A 24,897-nucleotide genomic window follows, 5' to 3' on the forward strand; every position below is an offset into this window, starting at 1 on the left:
AGCTTCATTGTCACATTGAAAATAACCGAATATGAAAATGTGTTTTATTTCTCAATACAAAGTCAGGTACTCTAAGGCTATGAAAAACTGACTAGCCAGGGGCCAAAAAGGACAAACAGAAGACTCTCTCTGGCCTGGCGCCCTGCAATCTGGGTGGTGTCACAGGAGGTCTGAGGACAGCAGCAAAGACCTGGACCGGTTGAGGTGGACAAGGGAAGCGATCTGCCAGCCCTTCCAGCCTCCCACAGCTGGGGCCTGAGGATCCTGCCTGCCTTTGGGGGCCCCTGGTTGCCTGGCCTGACTGGTTCCACGAATGAACTGGGAGAGGACAGGAGGTGCAGGGAGGGGAGGGGTGAGACGCATGAGCCTTTTTGTACTGGAAACTCTGTTTTTATTCTGTGACACAGGTGAGTGTTTAGGGCAAGAGTTGAGAACGAAACTAGGGTGCTGTTGCCCCCAAAGGCACCTTCAATCCCTCTACCACATCCCAGTCAGAAAGTCTTGAGCCCTTGGACAGGTGGACATGGGTCTGGGACTTAAGGCTGTAGGAGGTGAGGCTGTAGTGACAGGGGTGTGGGGCGGAGCTGAGAGGAATGTGTGCAGCGACAGACGTGAAGGTGTTTCTCCAAGGAGTTGTGGATCCTCTAGTGTCTAGGGGAACGTGGGCATGTGTGAGGGCTCAGGCCTCACCCTCCTCTCCGCTGTCATCCACACTGGCCTGCCTCACCACCTTCCGGAACCTGGGCGTAGAGGAAATGCAGGGCTCTCCCTGCCCTTGCCCCTGCTCCTGCTCCTGGAAGGCCCGGGTCTGGTTGGCCACCAGGGTACTGCCCTGGAGGGCAACCACTGACTGGCAGGACTGCAGGGCAGGCTGAGTCCCCTTGCCCACCTGCTGGCTTCCCTCGGTCCTTGCGAGCTGTGGGAACAGCTGTGGAGGCTCTTCATGTGAAGACTCATGGGAAGAGAAAACCTGGACAGGTGTGAGGATATGGAAGCCATGGGGCATCCAAGCAGAGCTGGGAAGATCTGGGGCAGGGGTGCCAAGCACAGAGCTGGGAGGAGGCGAGGGCCAGAATATGTGTGGCACACACACCAAAAGCCAAGCTGTCCATAGCCATGCTTCCCCAGGAGGGAGGAAAACACCCCAGCCCTGCTGCCTGCTGCTTGAACCCTACCTGCTTGTAGCTTCCTTCTGGCCCCCAGAAGCCCTCCTCAGCTCCCTGGAGACCCAGGCCTCCCTGCCCTCCGCCCCTCCTATCCTTCCTCTGCCTTTGCACCGGCCGCCGGCAGGTGAAACCCGTGCCAGCACTAGCCCCTGACCTGAGCTGGGTGGATGCGTGTGTCCAGTGCTGGGTGAGGACCTCCTGCCTTTCGCAACGCCCACACCCGCCCATCAACCCGCCACACCTCCCTATCCTTCCCCATCCACACCTCCTTCAGGAAGCCTCTTCCAAATGTTCCTGCCCTCAGTGGACACTCCTTCCTCCAAGTCAGCCATTTGACCTTGAGTCCCATACAGGGCCTGGCTCCCAGTTTTAGGCTTGTGCCTGCAGCACTTAGCGTTGAGGGTGCTCACTTAGGCAGGACTTGGGCGGTGTGAGCGTGCAGACTCCTCCCCACCCCATTTTTTGAGGTCCTGCTCCTCAGACCCAGGAGGGGCTTCAGAGATTAACTTAGCCTCCCCACCATGGGGTTAGAGATCGCTCCCAGGGCCGGCATGGCCTGGGGAGGCAGCTCTGCCCCTTCGACAGTTAGTCCTGTGGTCTGGCTGGAACCTGCTGGCGACCCCGGCCGGGGCTGGCTCACCCAGGAGCCCTAGACACAGGTGCTGCTTCTGCCCTGCCCCCGTGACCCCTCTCCAGCCTGTGCCTACAGCGCCCCCACGTGCCCTCACTGGGTCTCAGCTGTTCTCGGGCCCAGGACGTGGCTGGTCCCCGTCTTCAGGGGTACTCATGGGACAGGCTGGAGACACTGGGTACTAAGAGGTACTGGACTGACTGTGAAGGAGGCTGGGACCAGGCCCCCTGGGTCCTACCAGGACACCCTGCATGGGTGGGCCAGACTTAGCCGGGGTACGCCCTGCTCAGGTCTACAGTCAAACGCCCATCCTGGTCTTTCCCCATCTCCCTCCTTATGGCCCCCACCCCTGCAAGCTGAGCTCCCCCGCCCTAGCCTCACCTCTGGCATGTCACTGGCTTCTGAGGTGCTCTCCAGCTCCAAGGAGGGTTCCAGAAGACTGATGGACCTCATGACCCCTCGGAGGTTGATACGTGGCCGTGGCCTAGGTTCTTGTTTTGGGGCTGCCTGGCTCTCCTCCGTGCCCACAACATTCTCCTCCCCACCACCCCCAGGCTCTGGCGGAAGAGGTGGGAATGGTGTAGAGACTTCAGGGGCTGGGCGCTCCTCTGGCGAGACCCCACCCACTTTCTGCTCCCAGACATGGCTCTGGCGGCTGTGAGGAGGTGGCCCTGAGTCAGCTCTGAGTGACCCAGCAGCCACCCCCAGCAAACCCACCTACATACCCCCTGCCACTCACTCCCATCCCATACCTGGCAGTCAGGATGCCCTGGTAGATCTGCAGCTGGCGCAGGAAGCCAGGGTTGGGGCGGGCAATGGGCCGGAGCTCCTGCACATGGTGCAGGGCCTGCTCCAGGCTGCATTCATACTGCTTCATGGCATAGGCCAGCACTGTGGCCGCCGAGCGGCTGACGCCCATCTTGCAGTGGACTAGCACACGGGTGCCCTGTGCTCTGTGGAAGCGGGCCAGGTTCAGCACCCTCCCCTCACCATGAAGGACCCCACCTCCTGCAGGGGAGGGCCAGTAAAGGGCTCACAACCAACCGAGAGTAGAGGAGAAGGAGGGAAGGATGCTGAGGGCTAGAAGGAATGGCACAGCTGATGGCAGAGTGGGCAGGAGGAGGGCACTGGGGGCCACTTGAAGCCACAGTGGGGCAGGCAGCAAAGCCTGGAGACCGACCTTGCAGCCTCAATGAAGCGGTGGGTCTCCTTCCAGTGCGGCAGCAACTGGGCCGACTCCTCATCCCAGAGGCGCACATTGTGGTAGGTGAAGCGCTCAGGGTAGAAGTTGTCAATCTCCCGGGCCATGTTCAAGATGTGGGTGACCCTGTCCCAGAAGCCCAAGGCCAGGCTGACATGGGCAGAGGCACCAGGCCCATTGGCCATCAGACCTGGCAGCCCCTGGGCCTCTCTTTAGCTCTTAAGTTTCAAGTCACATGGAGGCAGCAGTTATAGCGGGAGGAGAAGTGACCCAGCTGTCAGATGGCTGCAACCTTGGACCAATCATTTTACCCTGCTGGGCTTGTTTCCTCATCTGGTTCAGACAGCTGGCTCAACTGCAACTCCAGCCCTTCCGTTATTCTCGGAAATGAGTTAGACAACAGCGTTTGACCTAAGCTGAGAGTGGATGGGTCTGCAGCAGGGGGTGACAGGGGCTACGGCAGGTCTCCCAGAAGCCCCTGGTGGGCAGATGACAGGTACCTGTCAGAGCAGGCAGCCAGGTCCCTATGGGGAGAAGGGCAGTTCTTTCTTCCCTGAGACAGGGCAAGGTGGAAAAGAGGCTTTTTCTTTCTTTCTTTTTTCTTATTTTTTAGAGACAGGGTCTCTCTCTGTTGCCCAGGCTGGAGTGCAGTGGCATGATCATGGCTCACTGCGGCCTCAATCTCCAGGGCTCAAGCAATCCTCCTGCCGCAGCCTCCCGAGTAGCTGGGACCACAGGCACACGCAAGAGGAACCTTTTTCTGCTTGTCCAAGGCAGTTACAGCAGTAGGCTCTGCTGCTTCTCGTCTTGGCCTGGCTGAGGCCCTCTGTTTCTGTCCTTGTTTCACAGTGCGGGGAGGGGAGGAGAGTGGGTGGGGGCTGGCCAGCGGGTCTCCTGTCCCCACCTGGGAGTCCACACCAGGGCAACAGCCCCAGAACAGAGTTAGAAGCAGAGCTGGCAGCTGCTGAAGGTGGTCCAGGGGTTTTTGAAGCTGGCTGCCACCCAATGCGGGGAGGCCAGAAGAACGGAAGATGGGGTGGGTGGCCCGAGGGGCTCATAGCCCTACCTGTTCCTCTGCAGCTCCTCCAGGTTTGCTGCGTTCCACTCTGAGCCCTGGGAGACAGGGAACAGCACATTCCCCCTTTCCTCCAGCCTCTGCTCCTGGCCCCCACCCTCGCAGCTGCCAGCGGTCCGCAAGGCCCAGGCCCGGCTGCAGCCTACCAGGTAGAGGTGGGGGAAGATGCGGGAGGCTCGGTCCCGCTGTGCCACCAGCAGCAGCATCTGGTTGTCGATGAAGTCACGGTACTGCTGGAGGGGGAGCCCTAAGCGCAGCTCCAGGGCCTGGCGGATCTGCAGGCAGAGCCCAGGGCAAGAGAGGCTGGGGCTCTCCTAGTGTCTGACCCGCCACCTTCCCTCTGGGGCCTCTGAGGACAGCATCGTGTCCCATCTAGATGCATTAGGGCCAAGGCCAAGGCATCCAGGAATGGCTCAGGACTGGAGACAGGCAAGGTGGGGAGGGCTCCCAGGAAAGGCAAGCTCACAGCCCCTGCTGGAGGGGACTCGGTCCCCGGGCCCCCTGCCTACCTCCTTGGAAGTGACGCTTTCCAGGTCACTGGCATCCAACACTTTCCACAGCTCAGCACGGATCGCCTGCTCCATCTGCTCCTGTTCTAAGGGCCTGGGAGCAAAGCCCTTCAGTCAAGGGGCCCCTTCCCCTCTCCACCATGCCTCCCACTGCCTTCTCCTTCCTTCCCCGTCCACCCAGGCCCTCGCCTCCCCACACTGACCGGCCAGGCTCGGCACTGGGAGGCCGCAGAGACTCCAAGTCGGCCATAGCTGTCCACTCATTGAGGCAGCTCTGGTCGGAGTTCAGTCTCTCCTGGTAGTGGCTGGCCCAGGCGAGGGCACTGCCACCTGGTACAAGGCCACTGCCTAGAGCTGCCTCACATGCTTGGTGCAATACCTGGAGTGTGGCCCTAAGACAGGAGGAGAGGCTGGGTCACACTGTTCCCTTGCTGCCCTTCCCCAGGCCCTGCAGCCTCCTTCGAAGGAGAGGCTGGCCTGAGTCCAGGCAGCCTCTGTCCTTACCACATGGTCTGGATGGAGATGGGCTTGAAGATCCGGCTCTGCCCACCAGACGTCACGCTGAAGCCCCTGCGGGAGACCAGGTGCAGGTGAGGCCAGACTCCAGGCTCTGCGACAGAGAACCTGTCCTTTTGCTGGATACAGCCAAGGCCCAGGAGTCAGGTGCCTTGCTCAGGATCACAGTGAATCTGACGTGGAGCTGGGAGCAGTCCCCCGTCACATCTGTCACACTCAGTTATTCCACCCTCTTGCCCCCCGACCTCCAGTTGCCACTGCTTACCCGTCTCCATCTAAGTACACCTGGGTGTCACTCCAGAGGGGCAAGACCAGGCCCAGGGTGCAGCTGGGGGAGCTGGCAGGGGACAGAGGGAAAGCCATTGTCCCCCCTGTCCCTCACCTCTTTGCCCCTCCTTTCCTCTCCCTGCTCGAACCTGCTGTCAGGGAAATCCACACCCAGGAGGACTGTCTCATCCTGGCTCAGACCTTCTCCTTCTTGTGTAGAAACTACCAGCAGGTAGCGGAGCCGGGGAGGCCGGGCTGCCTCCAGCTGGGCTGCCTGGGAGAGATGAGGAGCCCAGGGTCACAGTGGCCCCAAGGACCCTGCTCCCCACCTAGACACCCCAGGCCCAGAACAGCACTGACACTGCTCCTTCCTCTCCCATCCCCCTTCTTCCCAGATGTAAAATCAGTGGGTAAAGAGGGACTGTGTGGAAAAAAGTGGGGAATGGTACTGACACAGGTAGCACATTTTTAGTTTCTGCTGAGGAAGGAGGTTGTTTTTGTTTTGTTTTGAGACAGGGTCTCACTCTGTTGCCCAGGCTGGAGTACAGTGGCACCAGCACAGCTCACTGCAGCCCCAAACTCCAGGCTCACGTGATCCTCTCGCCTCAGCTTCCCAAGTTGCTGGGACCTCAGGCCTATGCCACCATGCCTGGCTCATTTTTAAGTTTTTTATTGAGATGAGGTCGCCCTATGTTTCTTGGGCTGGTCTTGAACTCCTGGGCTCAGGCAGTCCTCCCTTCTCAGCCTCCCAAAGTGCTGGGATTACAGGCATGAGCCACCGTGCCCAGCAAGAAGGAGGTTTTTGGTTTTGGTTTTTGTTTTTTAAACCCTGTCACTTGCCATTGCTATCATTTCATTTGAGAAATGTTTATCACCAAAGAAATACTAAGGACAGAATCTCACAATAGGGGATATTTCTGTCATAAATTCAGTTTTACAGAAGATTGACTGCATCTTGTTTGCCATGTCTTGTGGAGGATGGCGAGCTGTCTCCACAAGCATTTGAGCACCAGTGCTCCGGCTCCACCTGGACTCCCTTCCTCCATGGGGCTGGAATCCTCCTCCCCTCTGCCCCAGTCCCTCCAGCACGCCTGCCTTGTGCACTGGTCCGTTTAGGGACAGCTCATGTCATCAGGAAAGTCTTCTACTAGTTGAGGAGAAACATACCTCTGGAATTCCCACCTCTTGGACCTAATTTGGCCCTATTGGCTCCCACAGGACAAACCTCCCCTGTTCTTTCCCTTCCAGAGACCTGCAGCCATGACCTTACCCTGTCAAGACATCTCTGCCTGAAACAGCAGGGTCACTGGGGTACGGGTAAACCCAACACTTCCCAGGCTGCTCCCTGCCCTCACACCATTGCTCCCCAAGCACACACACACAGGGCTCCATTCTGCCCTCAGGCGTGTCTCTTCACCCCGCCCCCCGGAGCTCCAGATGGGCCCTCACCAGGCGGATGTCATCCTGCGGCCTCAACAGCTGCACCATGAGGTGCAGGTGCCGCCTCTGCTCCTCCTGTTTCTGGGGACTCTGGGATCCTTGCCCGAAGTCTGTCTGGTCCCCGCTGGGCTCCTCCTCATTCGGGGGCTCCTCTGCTGGCTCAGGACTGGCCTCTGCTGCATCATCATTATCCCCTCCATCCTGCAGCCCCAGGACAGCCCCTCGGAGCACCGCAAAGCTCTGCCTGGCAGGGCAGTGGGCAACTGTCATGGCCCCTTATCCCCCTTAGGATAGAGGCTCTCAAAGTCTCGCATGCCTCACATTCACCTGCAGCCCTTATCTGCACGGATTCATGGGCTCCCACGCGGGCGATAGGTCTGGAGTGGAGGCCTGAGCATCTGCATTTCTAACCCCTTGGCCCCTTGGCAATGCTGCCACCACGCTGAGAACCAGTCTTGGGGGCTTCCAAGCTCTCAGCCCCTCTACTCTTACTCACCTGCCAGGGGACGGGGCTGCTCCCTTTCCCCTCCCACCTGTTTAACTCAGGGGCTGCTGGGAACTTGGTCGGGGACCCAGGAGTCCTCAGGCCCGTCATGCCCTCCTGCCGTTCAGCCCGTGGCCACCACCTGAGCCAAAGCCCAGGGCAGTGGGTGAGGGAGCCCCAGCTGACCAGGGGGAGGGTGAAGGCAAAGGCCGCCCTACCGCGAGCCCACCAGCCAGCCCCACCGGAAACGCTGCCCCACAAATTTGGCAGTGGGCTTCGGCTGTGCGTCCTCCGGGGAGCTTTCTGTCCCTGCACCCAGAGTCCAGGACGGCCGTGGCCAGGCCCGGGGCAGACGGAAGTATCTGCGTGGGGGAGGCGGCGCTCACCTTCGCTGGAGTCGACTCCTTCGCTGGACCGCCCGGTCCTGCCGAGAGATCAGCCCCAGGGGAGGGTGAGGGCGGGGAGGGCTGTCCTCTCCCCTCTCTCAGGAATTCTGGGGTGGGGGGAGGCCAGAAAAGGCGCCAAATGCCAATCGTCTTCCCACCCCAGTCCACGCCCCACCGGGAGGCCCCGTGGAGCCCCGGCCCAAGGCCAGGTCGGCTGGGTGGGCGCCGAGGGTGGCCGGCGGAGCGCTCAGATCGGGGCCTCCGCAGCCTGGGAGGCACGCAGGGCTCTGGATTGTGTCCGGGCGCCAGTACCAGAGACCCTCGAGGCTCCCAGCGCCCTCCAGCCCGAGCCCCGCGGCCCCCTCCTCATGCCGCCGTTCGAGAGGAGCCCACTGGCTGGCAGGACGCGCTCCCGAGTCCGGGCAGCAACTGCGTGGGCGGCACCACGGCCGGGCCACACTCACCCGGGGCCCCACGGGCGTGGAGGCGCCGCTGCCCGGGGGCGAACGGCTCACTGTGACCAGGGCCATGGGGCCAGGCCGGGGACACCTGGGCTGGCACCGGGCACGGCCCCCTCCCTCAACCCCGCGGACAGTCCTGGCCCTGCAGGACCAGGAAGGAGAGACGGCGCCACCCGGGCCTGGCACCTCCTCGGGGGCGGCCCTTAAAGGGACAGACACTCGCCAAGCCGGACCCGCGGAGCTTCTCAGGGCGGCTGGCCCCGTCCCTCCGGTCTCCGCGGTTTGGCCCGCCCAGCCCCTAGGCACAGGTCAGGGGCGAGGCCGGGGACGGGCGCAGGTGCGGAGCCCCGAGACCCTGAGGGCAGAAGCTGGAGGCCAGGAGTTTGGTCCCCCTCCCAGGAAGCGCCCGGCCCGGCCCAGCGGGAGCACCTGAGCTGTTCTGGGCCTCCAGCGTCCTGTGCCCTGCAGGGGCGGGTCCTAGGGAGGCAGAGTGGAGGCGGGGGGGTGGGGGACAGGTCTAGAGAGGATCAGGCACGGCGCGCCCTCGGCCAAGGGCCCCCACCCCAAACATCTCTCCCTGCTGGTCGGCCTGCTAGTTCCCACTCCCACAGGAACCACTGGGAGACAGGCTTCCGGGGAAAATGGCCTGGGGTTTACAAATAACCCAGAAGCTCAAGAGGGGCTCTCAGGTCCACCTCCGAGGTAAGCAGGGCAGGACTTCCAGCTATGCGGGGGAAGTGGCTTTCGCAAACCCACCGGTAGACAACAAGTGGCAGTCACGGCCCTGGCCTGGGGTTGGCTGCAGGGGCTGGTGTGGGGGGTCTTCCCAGCTGGAGGTGAATGGGGCCTGGGGACCCTGCCTTTCCCTCCCCAACAGGCACGTGGGCCGGTTTCCAGAAGACCAGGCTGGGTGGCAGGACGAACTGGGTCCCCAGCAGGTAGGACAGGGCACAGGGGATCTGTCATAGGACGCCTGCTTGGTAAGGACATGTGACTCTCGCCAGCTCCGTTCAGCCCTGAGGGGCAGAGAGTGGGGGGTGGTCTCCTCATTTTACAACTGAAGAAACTGAGGCTCAGATAGGCTAAGGGGACCATGGCCAGGATTCAAGCCCAGGTCTGAGGCTGCCACCCACAGTGTCTCTCCACAGCGCCCCACCTTCAGGGTCCCCACCACTCCAGCCCAGTGAGCAGAGCAGCCCTGCTGCGACAGTCTCTTTATTTCCATCTGTCTCCCCTGCCCGCCCATCCCTGGGGCTCCAGGCCCCAAGCCCAGCAGCAGAGTTTATAAATAAATAAATTACAAAAGCAGGCAGGGAGTGGCCTGGCCAGCCCTCCCGGGGCTGTGGCTCAGTGCTCGGTGAGTGACAGCCGCAGGATCCGCTGTAAGTCCTCCTCCTCCTGCTGCCCGCGCCGCTCCCGCTCCTCCTGCTCCCGTGAAGACAACTCCAGGGCCAGGCGAAGTTGCTCTTCAAAGCTGGGTGGGCTGGGGGCTGGGGGTGTCCTGGGAGGGGATCCTGGGCCCCTGGGCTCTGTGGACAGCCGCAGGCTTTCCTGGAGGGCCCTTCCAGGCAGGGCAGGGGAGGGAAGAGCAGGAGAGTGAGCGCCAAGGCTGGGGCAGAAGCTGAGGGGCTGGGGACTGACTTTGGAGGACAAGGGCAAAGACAGGGTGGCAGACAGAGGAGACAGGGCAGGGTCCTGCTTCCCCACCCCTCACACCACCTTTGGTGGCAGATAGTGCTGCTGACGGACGGTGGCCTTGCAGAGGGCCTGGGGTCCTAGCACCTTCCTGCTATCCTCCTTCCCGCCAAGCCAGGGCTCGGGGGACAGGGACCCAGCCAGCTGCATGAGGGGCTCACCGCTCCAGCTGAAGCTGTTCCTCGTAAACTGTGGCTTGGGGAGGAGGGCGGGCACCAGGCCGGGTGTTGGTCAGGGCTTCCCAGACGGTCACCTGCAATCACCAGAGCCCACAGCTGTCACTTCTGCCCTGTGGCTGCAGAGGCCAGAGCCCACCCCCTGCGCAAGTCCCACCTGCTCCGCCTCGGTGCCCGCTTCAAGCAGGCTCTGCTGGATGGCGAACTGCAGGAGGTCATCGTCCTCATCTCTGAGGGGCTCGCTGCGCTCCGTGCCCAGCACACTGTACCCCTCGGGCACCTCAAACACAGTGGGGTCCACCTCACACGGGAAAGGGTTCCCTAGGCAGGCGGCAGAGGGGCCACGCTCAACCCGCGGGGCTTGGTGACCAGAGAGCTGTGCAGGCCACCTCTTCCTCCCGTGGGGGTACCTGACGCGGCGACAGCAGAGCTGGGGGCCGGCACCCACACGGAGCTCAGGGGTTCGTCACAGCCACACAGGTTGCTGAAGGTGATGCGAGCGTTGAGCACGTGGAAAAGGGGAATCTCTATGAGGAGACAGCCACACCTGAGCCCTGGCGGAGAGCCACCTGCGCCTCCGGCCCCTGCAGCCTTCCAGGGACTGCGCTGAGGGGAGGGTGCCATGCCTGAGATCCTCCCGCTGCCTGGGCCCAGCCTCTCACCAATCTTGACGGGGAAGCCAGGTGGAAGGCGCAGGGTGATGAAGTCGCGCAGCTTGGCAAAGTGAGCATTGCTGATGGCCATTAGGTCAATGATGGGTGTCACCTGGTCGCCCAGGGAGAGCGGGTGCTCTTCGCTCAGCCACAGTGTGGCCTTGAACCTGCCCAGCCGACCACAGGACATGGGTAAGGCACCGCTGGTGGCCCTTCCACTGAGGACTGCCCTCTGGTTTGTGGGCAGCTGCCTTTACCCACCTTCTGCCTGGCCTGGGGTGCCCTGCTCTGCTCAGATGCCGCTGCCCGCCTCCCCTGGGAGCTGGTGTCCTGGCCATGTGGCCCAAGCTGCCCTCCTCCCTGGGCCCAGGCTGGGGCTCCTGAGGATTTCGCACCAGCTCATCTGCTCTGGACAAGGAGGCCAGGTGCCAGGCTGTGGGCTTCTCTCTGGGCCTGGCCCATCGCCCGGTTCTCCCCCTCAGCCCAGAGCTGGCCTCACGTGTTGCCAAACTTTTATGTCCAGCACACCCCAGGACAAGACTGTCAGGGTTTGAATCCCAGCAACTGTGTGGTGGCTAAAAGAATCCTCCTGAGATGGTGGTGAGAGTGCTAGGCTTGTGCAGGCACTGTGCCTGCTGTTACCACCTACACCTGCTCAGGGCTCCTCCCGGGGCAAAAGCGTTAACTGTTCTGTTCCACCAAGGTGGACGCTCCACTCCCAGGCCATGTCGCTGGGGGCCCTTCCCACCGTGCCACGCTGGCCCCGGCAAGTACTCATGAAATTAAATAAAAAAACCATACATGGATGGCACCATCCATCAAAGACAAGCTACTGGTCCTCTGTGCCAAGCCCTTTCTAAGGGCTGAGGACCATGGATAAGACATGACTCCTGCCTCCAGGAGTGGAGCCCAGAGAGAAGCCAGCTGAGGGAGTGGGCCCCTCACTACAACAGGCCCAGAGAGGGGTCTGCAAGAGCCCCCGTCCCGAAGCAAGTTCCCAGGCCGCTCTCAGACCTCACCTCTGTACTTTGCTGGACATTTCGATGGGGCGGCCAATGTTCCGTGACTCCAGGCTGAAGTTGGGGTCGAAGTACTCCTCAGGAGAGATGGCTGTGGGGTTGGTGGGGCTAGCTGCCTGCTGCACAGGGGCCTGCGTGGGTTCCAGGGCAGACTCAGTGATCAGGGCGATGAAGGGTGCCCTCCCGCCCAGGCTCAGCCCCCGCCGGCCCTGTCTCAGCCCAGCCCTGGCTCACCCCGGTGTGGGAGGAGTGCTGCTGGGCCATCCCCAGGAAGGACTGGAACGGAGTCTTCCCCCCTACGGAGAAGGGGTGGGAGCCGGTGAGGGGGCCACTATGCCCGCACTGTCCCCACCCCCCTCCACCCTGGGAGCCTCCTGTCTGGGGGAAGAGGGCCCAGACGGGAATGGGGAGGCCTCCCAGCTCATCCCGGGAAACTCTGGCCCCTGACCCCAGGCCAGGGTGGCCCCACCACACGGTGTGACTGGGCAGCAGGCAGGCGCACCTGGGTTTACCTTTGCTCCTCGACTTGTCCTGATCAGAGAGGTGCTCCGTGCGTGTGCGTGTCACCAGCTCCACGTTGGTGGCACTGTACACCTGGGGAGCAGGGGACACGGGGAGCTGGGGGCTCAGAGCCTGCTCCCCACACTCAGCCTCACCAGTGCAGAACCCAAGTCCTCCTGTCCCAGAGACAGAAGAGATCTTGCTCCCCAAAATAGAGGAGGTGGCAGGGTCTGAACCCTGGGAAGTCACCAACGAGGAGATGCAGCCCCAGGGTCAAGAGGAACACGCTCCTCATTTCATCTCGGTACCCTGGGTAGGGGCCCGTGATGTGGGTGAGCCCTATGTACTCCACAGGGGATGGGCACTCAGGCCCGCTGAATTCCCACAAATGCTCAGGGTTTCCAGAGCCCAAGGGCTACTCTGGGATGGATGTGGAGAGGAGCTGAGTTCCTGGACCTCATCTCCTACCCCCAGCCCCCCACCACTAGCCTCTCCTGCCTTGGCCTCGTAGCCGCTAACAGTTTCCATCTTCTCAGACCGCCAGCCCCAGATACCACATTTGTTCCTGAAACAGACCAAACAGGAGCTGGTGAGGACCTGCACCCTCACACCCTGGCCAAAGCCTTCCTTTCCAAAGCCCCCTCCAATCAGCCTGCCTGGGGTGCCCAACTCTGAGGGTCCCTTCTCACTGTGAAACATGGAGGACCCCTGAAGAGGGTGCCTGGACAGCGGGGGACACTTGAGCATGGGCTTGGGACTAGAAGAAACTGAGGAATTAGCATGAATCTTGTGAGGTATGATAGTGTCGGGGCTGGGTTTAAAAACATTCTTATCTTTTAGAATTGTGCAGAAGCATTTACTAGAAACATTAGGACATCTGGGATGAGCTTTGACATACTCTAGGAAAAATTTTTAAAAAAGGTAAGGAAGGACAGATTCAGTAAGATTGGCAAGATGTTGATAAATGTTGAAGCTGGATGATGAGTAAGTACATTATCTCTTCTTTCATATATGCTTAAAATTTTCCATAATAAAAAGCTAAAATAAAAGTATGTCACTTGGAGACTCCAGTACTCCACTTTCAATAATGGATAGAACAACTAGAAGATCAACAAAGAACCAGAAGATAAGAACAATACTACAGCTAGACTTTATAAACAGGTCAGGACACTCTACCCAATAACAGCCACACACACGCTTCTTCCGTGCACACGGAACACTCTTCAAGACCATATTAAGAAAACCTCAGAGGCCAGGCGTGGTGGCTCACGCCTGTAATCCCAGCACTTTGGGAGGCTGAGGTGGGTAGATCACGAGGTCAGGAGATCGAGACCATCCTGGCTAACACGGTGAAACCCTGTCTCTACTAAAAATACAAAAAATTAGCTGGGCGTGGTGGCGGGCGACTGTAGTCCCAGCTACTCGGGAGGCTGAGGCAGGAGAATGGCGTGAACCCGGAAGGTGGAGCTTGCAGTGAGCCAAGATCGCGCCACTGCACTCCAGTATGGGAGACACAGCGAAACTCCGTCTCAAAAAAAAAAAAAGAAAACCTCAATAAGGCTGGGCGCGGTGGCTCATGCCTGTAATCCCAGCAGTTTGGGAGGCTGAGGTGGGTGGATCATGAGGTCAGGAGATCGAGACCATCCTGGCAAACATGATGAAACCCTGTCTCTACTAAAAAATACAAAAAATTAGCCGGGCGTGGTGGCAGGTGCCTGTAGTCCCAGCTGCTTGGGAGGCTGAGGCAGGAGAATAGCATGAACCCAGGAGGTGGAGCTTGCAGTAAGCAGAGATAGTGCCACTGCACTCCAGCCTGGGTGACAGAGTGAGACTCCGTCTCAAAAAAAAAAAAAGAAAAGAAAGAAAGAAAACCTCAATAAAATTGAAAGGACAGAAGTCATACAAGGTATGTTTTCCAACCACAATGGAATGAAATTAGAAATCAATAGCAGGAAAAAAACTTTGGAAACTCACAAATATGTGGAAAGTAAACAACACACTCCCAAATAGCCAATGTCTCAAATAATAAATCAAAACAGAAATCAGAAAATACTCTGAGATAAACAGGAATAAATAATACTCTGAGATAAACAGGAATAAAGACACAACATATCAAAACTTATGAGACACAGGTAAAGGCCAGGCCCACTAGCTCACGCCTGTAATCCCAGCACTTTGGGAGGCTGAGGCAGCAGATTGCTTGAGCACAGGAGTTTGAGACCAGCCTGTGCAACATGGTGAAACCCCGTCTCTACTAAAAACAGAAAAAATTAGCTGGTGCCTGTGTTCCCAGCTACTCAGGAGGCTGAGGTGGGAGGATCACTTGAGCCTGGGAGGCAGAGGTTGCAGTGAGCTGAGATCACGACACTGCACTCCAGCCTGGGCGATGGAGTGAGACCCCATGTCAAAAAAAGAAAAGACAGACATGCCTAGAAGTGTAAATGTAATATAATATGTGTGAATGCCTATATTAAGAAAGAGGATCTCAAATCAATAACCTTAACCTAACCTTCCATGTTAAGACAATGGAGGCCGGGCGCGGTGGCTCAAGCCTGTAATCCCAGCACTTTGGGAGGCCGAGACGGGTGGATCACGAGGTCAGGAGATCGAGACCATCCTGGCTAACACGGTGAAACCCCGTCTCTACTAAAAATAAAAAAAAAACTAGCCGGGCGAGGTGGCGGGCGCCTGTAGTCCCAGCTACTCCGGAGGCTGAGGCAGGAGAATGGCGTAAACTCGCGGGCAGAGCTTGCAGTGAGCTGAGATCCGGCCACTGCACTCCAGCCCAGGCGACAGAGCAAGACTCCGTCTCAAAAAAAAAAAAAAAAAAAAAAAAGACAATGGAAAAAGAGCAAACTAAACCAGAAAGAGCAGAAAGAAATAATAAATATTACAGTAAAGGTTAACGAAATAGAGAATAAAAAAAAATAGAGAAAATTAATGAAACCAAAAGCTGGCTCTTTGAAAACATCAACAAAATTGACAAACCTTTAGCTAGGTTGACCACGGTGGGGAAAAAAAGAGAGAGAAGACTTGGCTGGGGGTGGTGGTTCACACCTGTAATCCCAGTGCTTTCGGAGGCCAAGGCAGGAGGATTGTTTGAGGCCAGGAGTTCAAAAGCAGCCTGGATGACATAGTGAGACCACATCTCTACAAAAAAAGAAAATTAGCTGGGCTTGGTGGTGCATGCCTGTAGTCCCAGCTACTTGGGAAGCTGAGGCTGAAGGATCACCTAAGCCCAGGAGTTCAAGGCTGTAGTAAGCTCTTATCATGCCACTGCACTTCAGCCTAGGTGACAGAGCAAGACTCTGTCTCAAAAAAAAAAAAAGACTAAAATTACATACCAGAATCAGAAATGAAAGAGAGGAGCAAGAGAAATAAAAAGCATTATAAAAGGATATAATGAATAGCTATACACCAACAAATTTTATAATTTAGATGAAATGGACAAATTCCTAGTGAGGCACAAGCCACCAAAACTAATTTGAGAATAAATAGATAATCTGAATAGACAAATAACAAGTCAAGAGACTGGTAAACACAACAACAAAAAACTATACACACACACACACACACACACACACACACACTCAGGCCCAAATGGCTTCACCACTGAATCCTACCAATCTTTTGAAGACGAATTAATACCAATTATTCACAAACTATTTGAAAAAATAGACAAAGACGTGACATTTCCCACTTCAGTTTATGAGGCATCACCCAGATACCAAAAGCAGACATATATAACAAGAAAACTACAGACCAATATTGCTTGTGAATTCATACACAAAATCCTCAACAAAATACGAGCCAACCAAATCTAGCAACATATGAAAAGAATTATACACCACAACCAAGTGGAACTTATCACAGGAATGCAAGGTTGGTTCAATATTCATAGGTCAATTGATGTAATGTATCAATAGAATTTTTTTAAAAATCACAGGTCATATCAATAAACACAGAAAAAGCATTTCACAAAATCCAACAGCCTTTCATGAAAAAAATACTCTAAAAACGAGGAATGGAAGGCAATTACCTTAACCTGATGAAGGGTATCTATCAAAAACTCACAACTAATATCATACTTAATGGTAAGACTGAATGCTTTTCCCCTAAGATCAGGAACAAGACAAGAATAAAAGATGTCTGCTCTAACCACTTTTCTTTTCTTTTCTTATTGATTGATTGATTTAGATGGAGTCTTGCTCTGTCACCCAGGCTGGAGTGCAGTGGTGCAATCTGGGGTCACTGCAACCCCTGCCTCCTGCCTCCCGGGTTTAAGCAATTCTTGTGCCTCAGTCTCCCAAACAGCTGGGACTACAGGTGCTCACCACCACGCCTGGCTAATTTTTTTTTGTTTTTGTATTTTTAGTAGAGATGGTGTTTCACCATGTTAGCCAGCCTGGTCTCAAACTCCTGACCTCAAGTGATCTGGCCGCCTCAACCTCCTAAAGTTCTGGGATTACAGGCATGAGCCACTATGCCCAGCCTGCTCTAACCACCTTTTTCTTTTTTTTTTTTTTGAGACAGAGTCTTGCTCTGTAACCCAGGTTGGAGTGCAGTGGTGCAATCTCAGCTCACTGCAAGCTCCGCCTCCCAGGTTCATGCTATTCTCCTGCCTCAGCCTCCTGAGTAGCTGGGACTACAGGTACCCATCACCATGCCTGGCTAATTTTTTGTATTTTTAGTAGAGACAGGGTTTCACCATGTTACCCAGGATGGTCTTGATCTCCTGAGCTCGTGATCCACCCACCTTGGCCTCCCAAAGTGCTGGGATTACAGGCGTGAGCCACCATGCCCGGCCAAGAAAAATATTTGATTCATAATTGTATCAAAAAGAATAAAACACTTCGTGGCCGGGTGCGGTGGCTCACACCTGTAATCCCAGCACTTTGGGAGGCTGAGGCAGGCAGATCACCTGAGGTCAGGAGTTCAAGATCACCCTGGTCCGACATGGGGAAACCCTGTCTCTACTAAAAATGTAAAAATTAGCCAGGCGTGGTGGTGGGCACCTGTAATCCCAGCTACTTGGGAGACTGAGGCAGGAGAATCTCTTGAACTCAAGAGGTGGAGGTTGCAGTGAGCCGAGATCATGCCATTGCACTCCAGCCTGGGCAACAGAGTGAGACTCCATCTCAAAAAAAAAAAAGAATAAAAGAATAAAACACTTGGGAATAAATGTAACAAAAGAAGTGCAAAGCTTACACTCTGAAAACTGTAAAATAATGTTGAAATAAATTAAAGAAGATCCAAATAAATGGAAAAACATCCCATGTTCATGGATTAGAAGACTTAACATTGTTTACATGGTACTATTCCCCAAACTGCTTTATAGATTCAGTGCAATCCCTATCAGAAGCCCATCTGACTGTAGAAATTGACAAGCTGAATCTAGAATTCATATATTCTGCCTACACTGGGTTGTGAGAAAAAAGAAAATAGAATTCATATAAAATGCAAGGGTCCCAAAATACTGACATAACCCTGAAAAAGCAAAACAACGTAGGAAGACACACTTTCCAATTTCAAAACTTACTGCAAAGCAACAGTGATTAAGACAGTGTAATACTGGCATAAAGACAGACATGTAGACCAATGGAACTAACTTGGGAGCCAGAAAGTAACCCATTTATCTATGGTCAACTGACTTTCAACAAGGGTGACAAGACCATTCAGTGGGAAAAGCATAGTCTTTTCAATAAAGGGGGCTAGGACAACTGGATAGTCACATGCAAGAGAACCTTCCACTATACACAAACATCAACTTAAAATGGCTCAAAGACCTAAGTGTAACAGCTAAAATTATAAAACTCTTACAACTCAATAACAAAAAAACAACCCAATTTTTAAAATGGGTAAAGGGACAGGTGTGGTGGCTCATGCCTGTAATCCCAGCACTTTGGGAAGGCAAGGTAGGCAGATCGCTTGAGCCTAAGAGTTCAAGATCAGTCTGTAGACCCTGTCTCTACAAATAACTAAACAAAATAATTAAATGATATAATAAAATAATTACAAATAATTTAAAAATTAGCTGGGCACGGCGGCATGAACCTGTAGTTCCAGCTACTTAGATCACTTGAGCCTGGGAGGTCGAGGTTGCAATGAGCCATGATCATGTCACTGCACTCCATCCTGGGTGAAAGGCCAGACCCCATTTCAAAATAAGTTAATTAAATTAAATAAAAAATGGGTAAAGGATCTGAATAGACATTTCTGCAAAGAAGATATACAACTGACCAATAAACACAAGCACATGAAAAGATGCTCAACATCATTAGTGATCAAGGAAAGGAAAATCAAAATCACAGTGAGCTATCACTTCTCACCCACTAGGCTGGCTGGATTCCAAAAACAAATGAGTGAATAATAATAAGTGCTGATGAGGATGTGGAGAAACTGGAACCCTCACACACTGCTGGTAGGAATGTAAACCAGTACAGCTTCTTTGGTAAACAGTCTGATAGTTTCTCAGTTAATGAGTTATCAATAACCTGGCAATTCTACTCTTAGGTATATACCCAAGAGAAATGAAAACATATGAAAAAGAAATTAAAACATACGTCTACACAAAAACTTGCACATGAATACTTAGAGTAGCATTATTCATAATCGCCAAATAATGCAAATAACCCAAATGTCTATTGATGGGCTAATCAATAAACAAGATATGGTATATTCATACAATGATCACAAAAAGCAATGAAGTAGTTACATGCTACAACTTGGATGAACCTTGAATATATTACACTAAGTGAAAGAAGCCAGACACAAAAGGCAACATACTATAAAATTCCATTCGTATGAGAACTCAGAATAGAGAATTCTACAGAAACAGAAAGTACATTAGTGGTTGCTCAGGACTGGGAGAGGGGATGAGGAGTTTGGCGAAGAGTTAGCTCAAGGGTGGGGGGTTTCTTTGTGAGGTGATAAAAATGTTCTAAAATTCACTGTGGTGATGTACAAATCTGTGAATAAATATACTAAAAGTCATTGAACTGTATGCTTTAAATGGGTAATGTATATGGTATATGAGTTTATGTCTCAATAAAGCTTTTTTTTTTTTTTTTTTTTTTTTTAATGTTTCCATTGACTGTTAAGGCAAGAGGGGGCATATGTTGTCAGAGAAGCTCTTGCTGGAAGGGTCAGGTTCCTAGGCTACCCACAAAGGATTCTGCCCCCAACATAGCCACACCAATGACAAGCCAACATTGGTGCAAACAGCTGCCGTGAACCACAGCCTAAATCTTTGTCTTAATAGGAAAGCACATGAGGTCAGAAGTCAAGAAACTGGGGACATCTTGACCTGACCTCTCCCTACAAAGGTGGCCACAGGAGCCCTACCACCCCGGCAGTGTGAGTGAGACACGGGCTGCAGCAACCCGCCTGCCCCTGAGCAGCCCCTAGTGAGTGAGCCCAGAGGCCTGAACCAGGATCTTCAAAGATCGCCCTGCCCTCATTAAGGGTGGCTCTTGCTGTCTGTCCCCATCCCACCCACGGTGTGCCAGGCCCCGACCGACCTCTCAAAGGCCACATTACGAGTGTCCAGGTGGGTGGAGACGATAGGAGAGGTGAGGCGGCTGGCCACATGCTCCTCGCTGGGCCGCATGGCGGCCAGCAGTGCTTCGGGCTCCTGCAGAGCGAGCCCCAGCGTCTCCGCGTGCACCACCTGCCGGTCATGGTCCACCTCCATCACCAGGGCTCCTGCCTCTGCCGGCCGGCGGGGGTGGACAGAGTGGGTGCAAATCAGAGCTGGGCGCCAGCAGCGCAGAGAGGGCAATCGTACTCTCAGCTGCCTGCTGCCAAGTGGGTCAGCCTTGGCCCCTGGATCCCCCTCCTTCCCCAACCTCAGCTTCCACATCTGGAAAGTGGAGAGAAAGGGCAGCACCGCCCTCCCAAGCCGCGGGAGAACCTGAGGGCCAAGATGCTGCAGTGTGTGCAGAGCTCACCCTGGCCCTTGAAGATGAAGCTCCTCCGGCCCCGCTGCCAGGTCATGTGCTCGAAGCCCAGGAGACTGGTGTCTACTCGCAGGCTCTCACCCCGCTTCCACACGCGGTACACATCGCTCGGGCACATCTTGGACACAAGGGGCACTGCAGGGTGTGCAGGGGTCACTGGGAGTCTTCCCAAAGGCCCCACCCCAAATCCCTGGGAGCCCAGAGGTCCCCACTCACCCCAGCTGGTGAACTCCCACTTCATCTCCACGTAGAAATCGGGGGCCTAAGAGAAACCAGAGCTGCTCGTCAGGGTCCTGCCTGCTGCTGTCTCCAGCAGGCCCAGGAGCCCCTTGTCCACAGCCAGCCCAGCCCTTCAAGTCTTTTTTTTTTTTTTTGAGACTTGCTCTGTCACCCAGGCTGGAGTGCAGTAGTACAATTTCAGCTCACTGCAACCTCTGCCTCCCTGGGCTCAGGTGATTCTCCCACCTCAAACTCCTGAGTAGCTGGGACCACAGGTGTGTGCCACCACTCCCAGCTAATTTTTGTATTTTTTGTAGAGACGGGGTTTCGCCACGTTGCCCAGGCTGGTCTTGAACTCCTAGGCTCAAGTGATCCTCGCACTTTGGCCTCCCAAAGTGCTGGGATTACAGGCGTGAGCCACAACACTTGGCCCTTCATCAAGTCTTGATGCACTGCTATGGCTCCGCTATGCCCAATCACTCTGCCCAAGAGAGGGTGGGCCAAGTGGGGCCCTACAGTGGTCTTCGAGCAATGAGGCTGTAAGCACCTGGAGGTGGAGGGCCAGCCCCAACCTGGCCATGAGCCTGTGCAGGGCACTGGGGAGCCTTTGCTTCCACTGGGTCTCAGAGTCCTACTCTGTAAATGGGGCACAGTGGCTCCCTCTGAGCCTGCTCCTCGGGTAGCGGGTATGAGGTAGTATGCTCTGCCAGCCAGCCCCCTCGGCGTGCTTCCAGAAGGGTGCATAGTAGCAGGTATTCCAGGGGCTCAGGCCATAATCCACAGAGTCAATCTGAAGTCCCTGCTCCAGATAATGTGCGTTCTTCAAGAGGCCCAAAGCTGGCAAGGCTTCTTTTCCAAAGGGCCCAGTGTCTCCCACATGAGCCTGGCTGGCTGTCTTTCCTATGTGACCCTGAGCTAGGGTCAAGATAGGCCTCCTCGCTGGTGGCAGGAGGCACACTGCACAAACTGGGTGCCTTTCCAAGGCCAGGCCTGGCACAGTAACCAGGTGATGCCCTGCCATGGTACCCTACCTCCATAATTGTGCCCTGCTGTACCTGGCGAAGTTTGTTGAGCAGTTCCGGAATGCCTGCCAGCCTCTGTGTAGCCCTCTGGTAGTCCCGATACTGGAGCACCAGCTGCACCATCTCAGGGTCTCCAGTGCTGACTGCCTCCTGCAGGACTGCGGGCACCAGGCTGCTGAGGGGAGCCCTCCGGATGACCCCAGGCCTGACTGCTCACTGCCCCCCGCCTGCCAGCCTGAGGGGGAGCCCCCTTGTCCTCTGCAGTACCTGCCCAGCCCTGGCGGTTCTCTTTGCCCACGTTGGCATTGTGTCGAAGGAGCACTCTCACAGACTCCAGGTTTCCCAGAGACACGGCCAGCTCCAGCGGGGTCCGCCCGCGGGGGTCCTCCTGTTCAATGTCGTGCTGGGGGAGACGGGACACTCACAAAGGGCAGGAGAGAAGAGGGCAAGGCAGGGAAGCTGCCAGGGCGAGCAGGGTTGGGAATCGCTGTGAGAAACAAGGACGGCAGACTGACCAGGGAGATGGCAGAGGGTGGCCTGGCAGGGGAGAGGAGGGGGAAGGAGGGAGGGCAGGGGCAGAGCCGGGGGTCTGGCGGCGGGGCCTGGTCAGGCAAAGGTGTAGGATGTCAGGAGTTTGTCAGAGCCTGGGGACCAGGACCAGGATTCTTGTTCTCAGCCTGGCTTAGAGGGGATGCGGAAGCGAGTTCGGGCGAGCAGGGCAAGGCCCAGCGCAGAGCAGACGAGGCCAGAGGCTCCAGCGCGAGGGGCCGGTGATCTGGGCTTGGGATTGTGCAGGGGAGGAAGGCCCAGGATGTCGCTGCGGAGCTGAGCAGGGGCGGGCGGCCTCCAGGACGGAGGCCACAGCCTTGGGTGGGGGACCCGGGGGACGGGCCGGGTGCCTCAGCGGGGCCTCACCTGGTGGCTGTGCAGTGCGGCCTCCAGTTCGCGATGCCGGTTCGCCCAGACGAGCCGGTGCAGCAGGAAGGTGGGGCACGGGCTGGCCATGCTGGGCCTCAGCGCCGCATCCCGGCCCCGCCTCGGCTTCGAGCCTGGCACGGCCCCTAGCCTCCCCTCCGAGCCGCGCCCCAGCTGCGCCCCCCGCGGCCCCCGCAGCAGTAGCGGTGGTGGCGGTGGCGGTGGCGGTGGCGGCGGCGGCGGCGGCGGCGGCGGCGGCGGCAGCAGCAGCGCGGACGGCAGGGAGGGCGGAGCGGGCGGCGGGGCGGGCGGGGCTGCGCCGGGCCGGGGCGGGGCTTCGCGCGCGCCCTGTCCCCCCGCAACCATGGCAACCGCGGCCAGGCCAGCGCGAGCTGGAGCCACCGCGCGCGCCCGAGGAGATGCCCGACCTTAGGTCTGCACCCCGATCTCGGTCGAGCCCGGGTCCGCTGGGGCGGCCTGGAGGGCGAGACCTGGTTACAGCTCCTCCCGCAGCCTGAAGGAGGCGCCCCGAACCCTGCGCAGACCCCCGGTGGCGGGTCCGGAAGGGGAAGGCGGGGCCCGGGTGGGGCGGGCACTGGTCCCCTGGGTCTTGCGCGCGCGTGCGCGGCGGGCCGCGGTCCTGCTACAGCCGTGATACCTGCGTTTCCCCCGTGGATCCCTCGCTCGCCCCGGTCTTCCTACCCTAGGTCCCGCGGTCACCGACTCTGCCGGGGGGTGCGGGTGAAGTGGGGCGCCCCGGCTCCCCTCGCATCATCGAGCACCCGTCCTGGCGACGAGCAACTAGGAGACGCCACTAAGTGCTCGCCGGCTGAGCGGGAAGCACCTTCCCCTGGCACCTGGCCGGTGTCTGCAGGCCCAGCGATGTGGGGAGGCGGCCCCCGGGGCCCTGAAGTCAGAGATAGGAGTTCGGGGAGAGAGGGGCGCAGGCCCAGGCAGCGGCAGAGCCGTTCCGGCGGAGGACTGCCCGCGGCGAACGGCTGCCTTCGCCTGCCGCACGAGTCCCTTTTGCAGAGGCTGCACTTGGCTGCCAGCGTCAGGAGAGGAAGACGAGTTTCGAAATCAGGGCCGGCCCCTCCACCCACACCGGAACTAGGGTGCAGGCCTTCGTCAGCTCAGTTCCGGCCCTTGATTACTGGAGGCCCAGCCTGGGGTCTTGGGCCCTGGTTTTGTTAGGTGGCCAAGGCTGACCCTCTGCTCTCCGTTTCCCTACGTGGAACATGGCTGGATAGCTTGATTGAGGAGGGCCAGCTAGCTTCAGCGTCACCTCCTGCTGTAGGGCGTCCTCAGTTCTGAGACTCTGGGCTGGAAGGCCTGATTGCCATTTTTACCCCGCCTTCTCCTTGTAATCACAGGGCACTCACACGGCACCTGTGCCATCTGGGATCACTTTGCCACCCCACGCTATAGTGTCATCCGTGAGGTCCTGGGGTTGATAGCAGCCCGAAGGCTTCTGAATGCCGAGAGCTGTCACATCAGCTCACCTGCTCACCACTGCTGCAGCCCTCCCTGGCCACCACTTTTCTCAAAGAGGCCGTCCCTTCCCTGAGCCCTCCCCAAACTCAACCTGACAGGACTTTCTTGGTTCCAGCCTCTCCTGATTTCTGCCATCTTGAACACAGCTTTCCACTGGCCCTTAATTCCATGACAGTGCCTTCTCAACCCTCTTCCACGGCCTTTTCTCTCTCCCTGACCCCCACGTCCCTGGAAGAGAGCCTGTCCATTCCCATTGTCACCCTGATGCCACCCCCAGGTCCGCATTTCAGCTTACTCCAGGACATCTCTGTGCCCAGGGGTCCCATGCTATCCCATCAGTGTGTCTGAAGCCAACCCAAGCACACCTACCCTTTCCCAGACTCCTGCCTCGCTCAGCCCCAAGTCCAGCCTGTTTCTGCCAGACCACATTCTTCCCATTTGCTCTCTTTTCATCTCCTCCTCTCCCACTGCAGCAGTTTGTCTCCCTGCCTCCTGTCCTTCGCCTCCCTCCCCACATCCTGCACTCAGTAACCAAGCAATCACTTTAGAGCCAGCTCTCACCACCCTCAGCCCTGTTCAGCGCCTTCAAGGGCTCCCTGAGCACGGTGGGTCTGGACTCCATGTCGTTTGTATCTTCATTCTACAGTCCCCTAGCACACACCTGGCTCTGGAATAGGTTAAGCCAGGCATTCAGGGCCTCCAGGTATGGCTCCTTCCCATAGTCCTCCACCAGCCTGGGCCACTCATGAGTGCCTGGCTCTTCCCTGCCTCCGAAATGTCCTCCTTCCTTCCCACACCAATGGTGGAGGCCTGGCTCAAAAGCCATTGCCCCGACTCTTTTGTATTCAGCCCAGAGTATCCTGCCCAGCTGCCTGCCTCCCTTCTTTGCCTGGCATGCTGTGCTTTGGCCATGGGCCCCAGCCATGCCCAGCAAAGCCCTGTGTGGAGTGGGCAACACCACCCATCTGTTTAGTCACCCCGGGGGCCCGCAGGGCAGGGACGTGGGGAAAGGGAAGTTGACCAGAAGCCTCTGGGTAGAGGCCTAGTGCTGGGGTTCCCCTCAGGCCTCGGGGACCCCTACTAGGGCTGTGCAGTGAGACCAGAGAGGA

General features: G+C 56.9%; 2 protein-coding genes across 6 annotated transcripts; both read right to left on the reverse strand.

Moving 5' to 3' along the window:
- Window positions 1-22: 22 nt before the first annotated feature.
- On the reverse strand, window positions 23-9,269 carry SSH3 (slingshot protein phosphatase 3). Of its 5 annotated transcripts, XM_010366358.2 has the most exons (15): window positions 8,140-9,269; window positions 7,676-7,713; window positions 6,815-7,049; window positions 5,515-5,639; window positions 5,364-5,435; window positions 5,087-5,152; window positions 4,786-4,974; window positions 4,583-4,676; window positions 4,220-4,348; window positions 4,065-4,111; window positions 2,978-3,148; window positions 2,550-2,750; window positions 2,179-2,452; window positions 890-970; window positions 23-793 (listed from the first exon to the last, which is right to left on the reverse strand). In XM_010366358.2, the coding sequence occupies exons 1-15, from the start codon at window positions 8,203-8,205 to the stop codon at window positions 680-682; spliced, it is 1,902 nt and encodes a 633-aa protein (XP_010364660.2). In that variant the 5' UTR covers window positions 8,206-9,269; the 3' UTR covers window positions 23-679. The 5 variants fall into 5 exon arrangements, with proteins under 5 accessions (XP_010364660.2, XP_010364658.2, XP_010364657.2 ...); XM_010366356.2 differs by having other exon boundaries at window positions 23-970; window positions 2,978-3,124; XM_010366355.2 differs by having other exon boundaries at window positions 23-970.
- Window positions 9,270-9,335: 66 nt separating this feature from the next.
- Window positions 9,336-23,829, reverse strand: ANKRD13D (ankyrin repeat domain 13D). The gene is made up of 16 exons (XM_010366363.2): window positions 22,953-23,829; window positions 22,295-22,771; window positions 21,647-21,782; window positions 21,413-21,537; window positions 20,355-20,400; window positions 20,130-20,273; window positions 19,701-19,890; window positions 12,679-12,745; window positions 12,192-12,273; window positions 11,914-11,975; window positions 11,680-11,810; window positions 10,670-10,827; window positions 10,418-10,534; window positions 10,165-10,328; window positions 9,993-10,084; window positions 9,336-9,697 (listed from the first exon to the last, which is right to left on the reverse strand). The coding sequence occupies exons 2-16, from the start codon at window positions 22,658-22,660 to the stop codon at window positions 9,484-9,486; spliced, it is 2,094 nt and encodes a 697-aa protein (XP_010364665.2). The 5' UTR covers window positions 22,661-22,771; window positions 22,953-23,829; the 3' UTR covers window positions 9,336-9,483.
- Between the last annotated feature and the right edge of the window lie 1,068 nt (window positions 23,830-24,897).

The sequence above is a fragment of the Rhinopithecus roxellana genome, chromosome 15 (genome assembly GCF_007565055.1).
Source record: "Rhinopithecus roxellana isolate Shanxi Qingling chromosome 15, ASM756505v1, whole genome shotgun sequence".
Lineage (NCBI taxonomy): Eukaryota > Metazoa > Chordata > Mammalia > Primates > Cercopithecidae > Rhinopithecus > Rhinopithecus roxellana.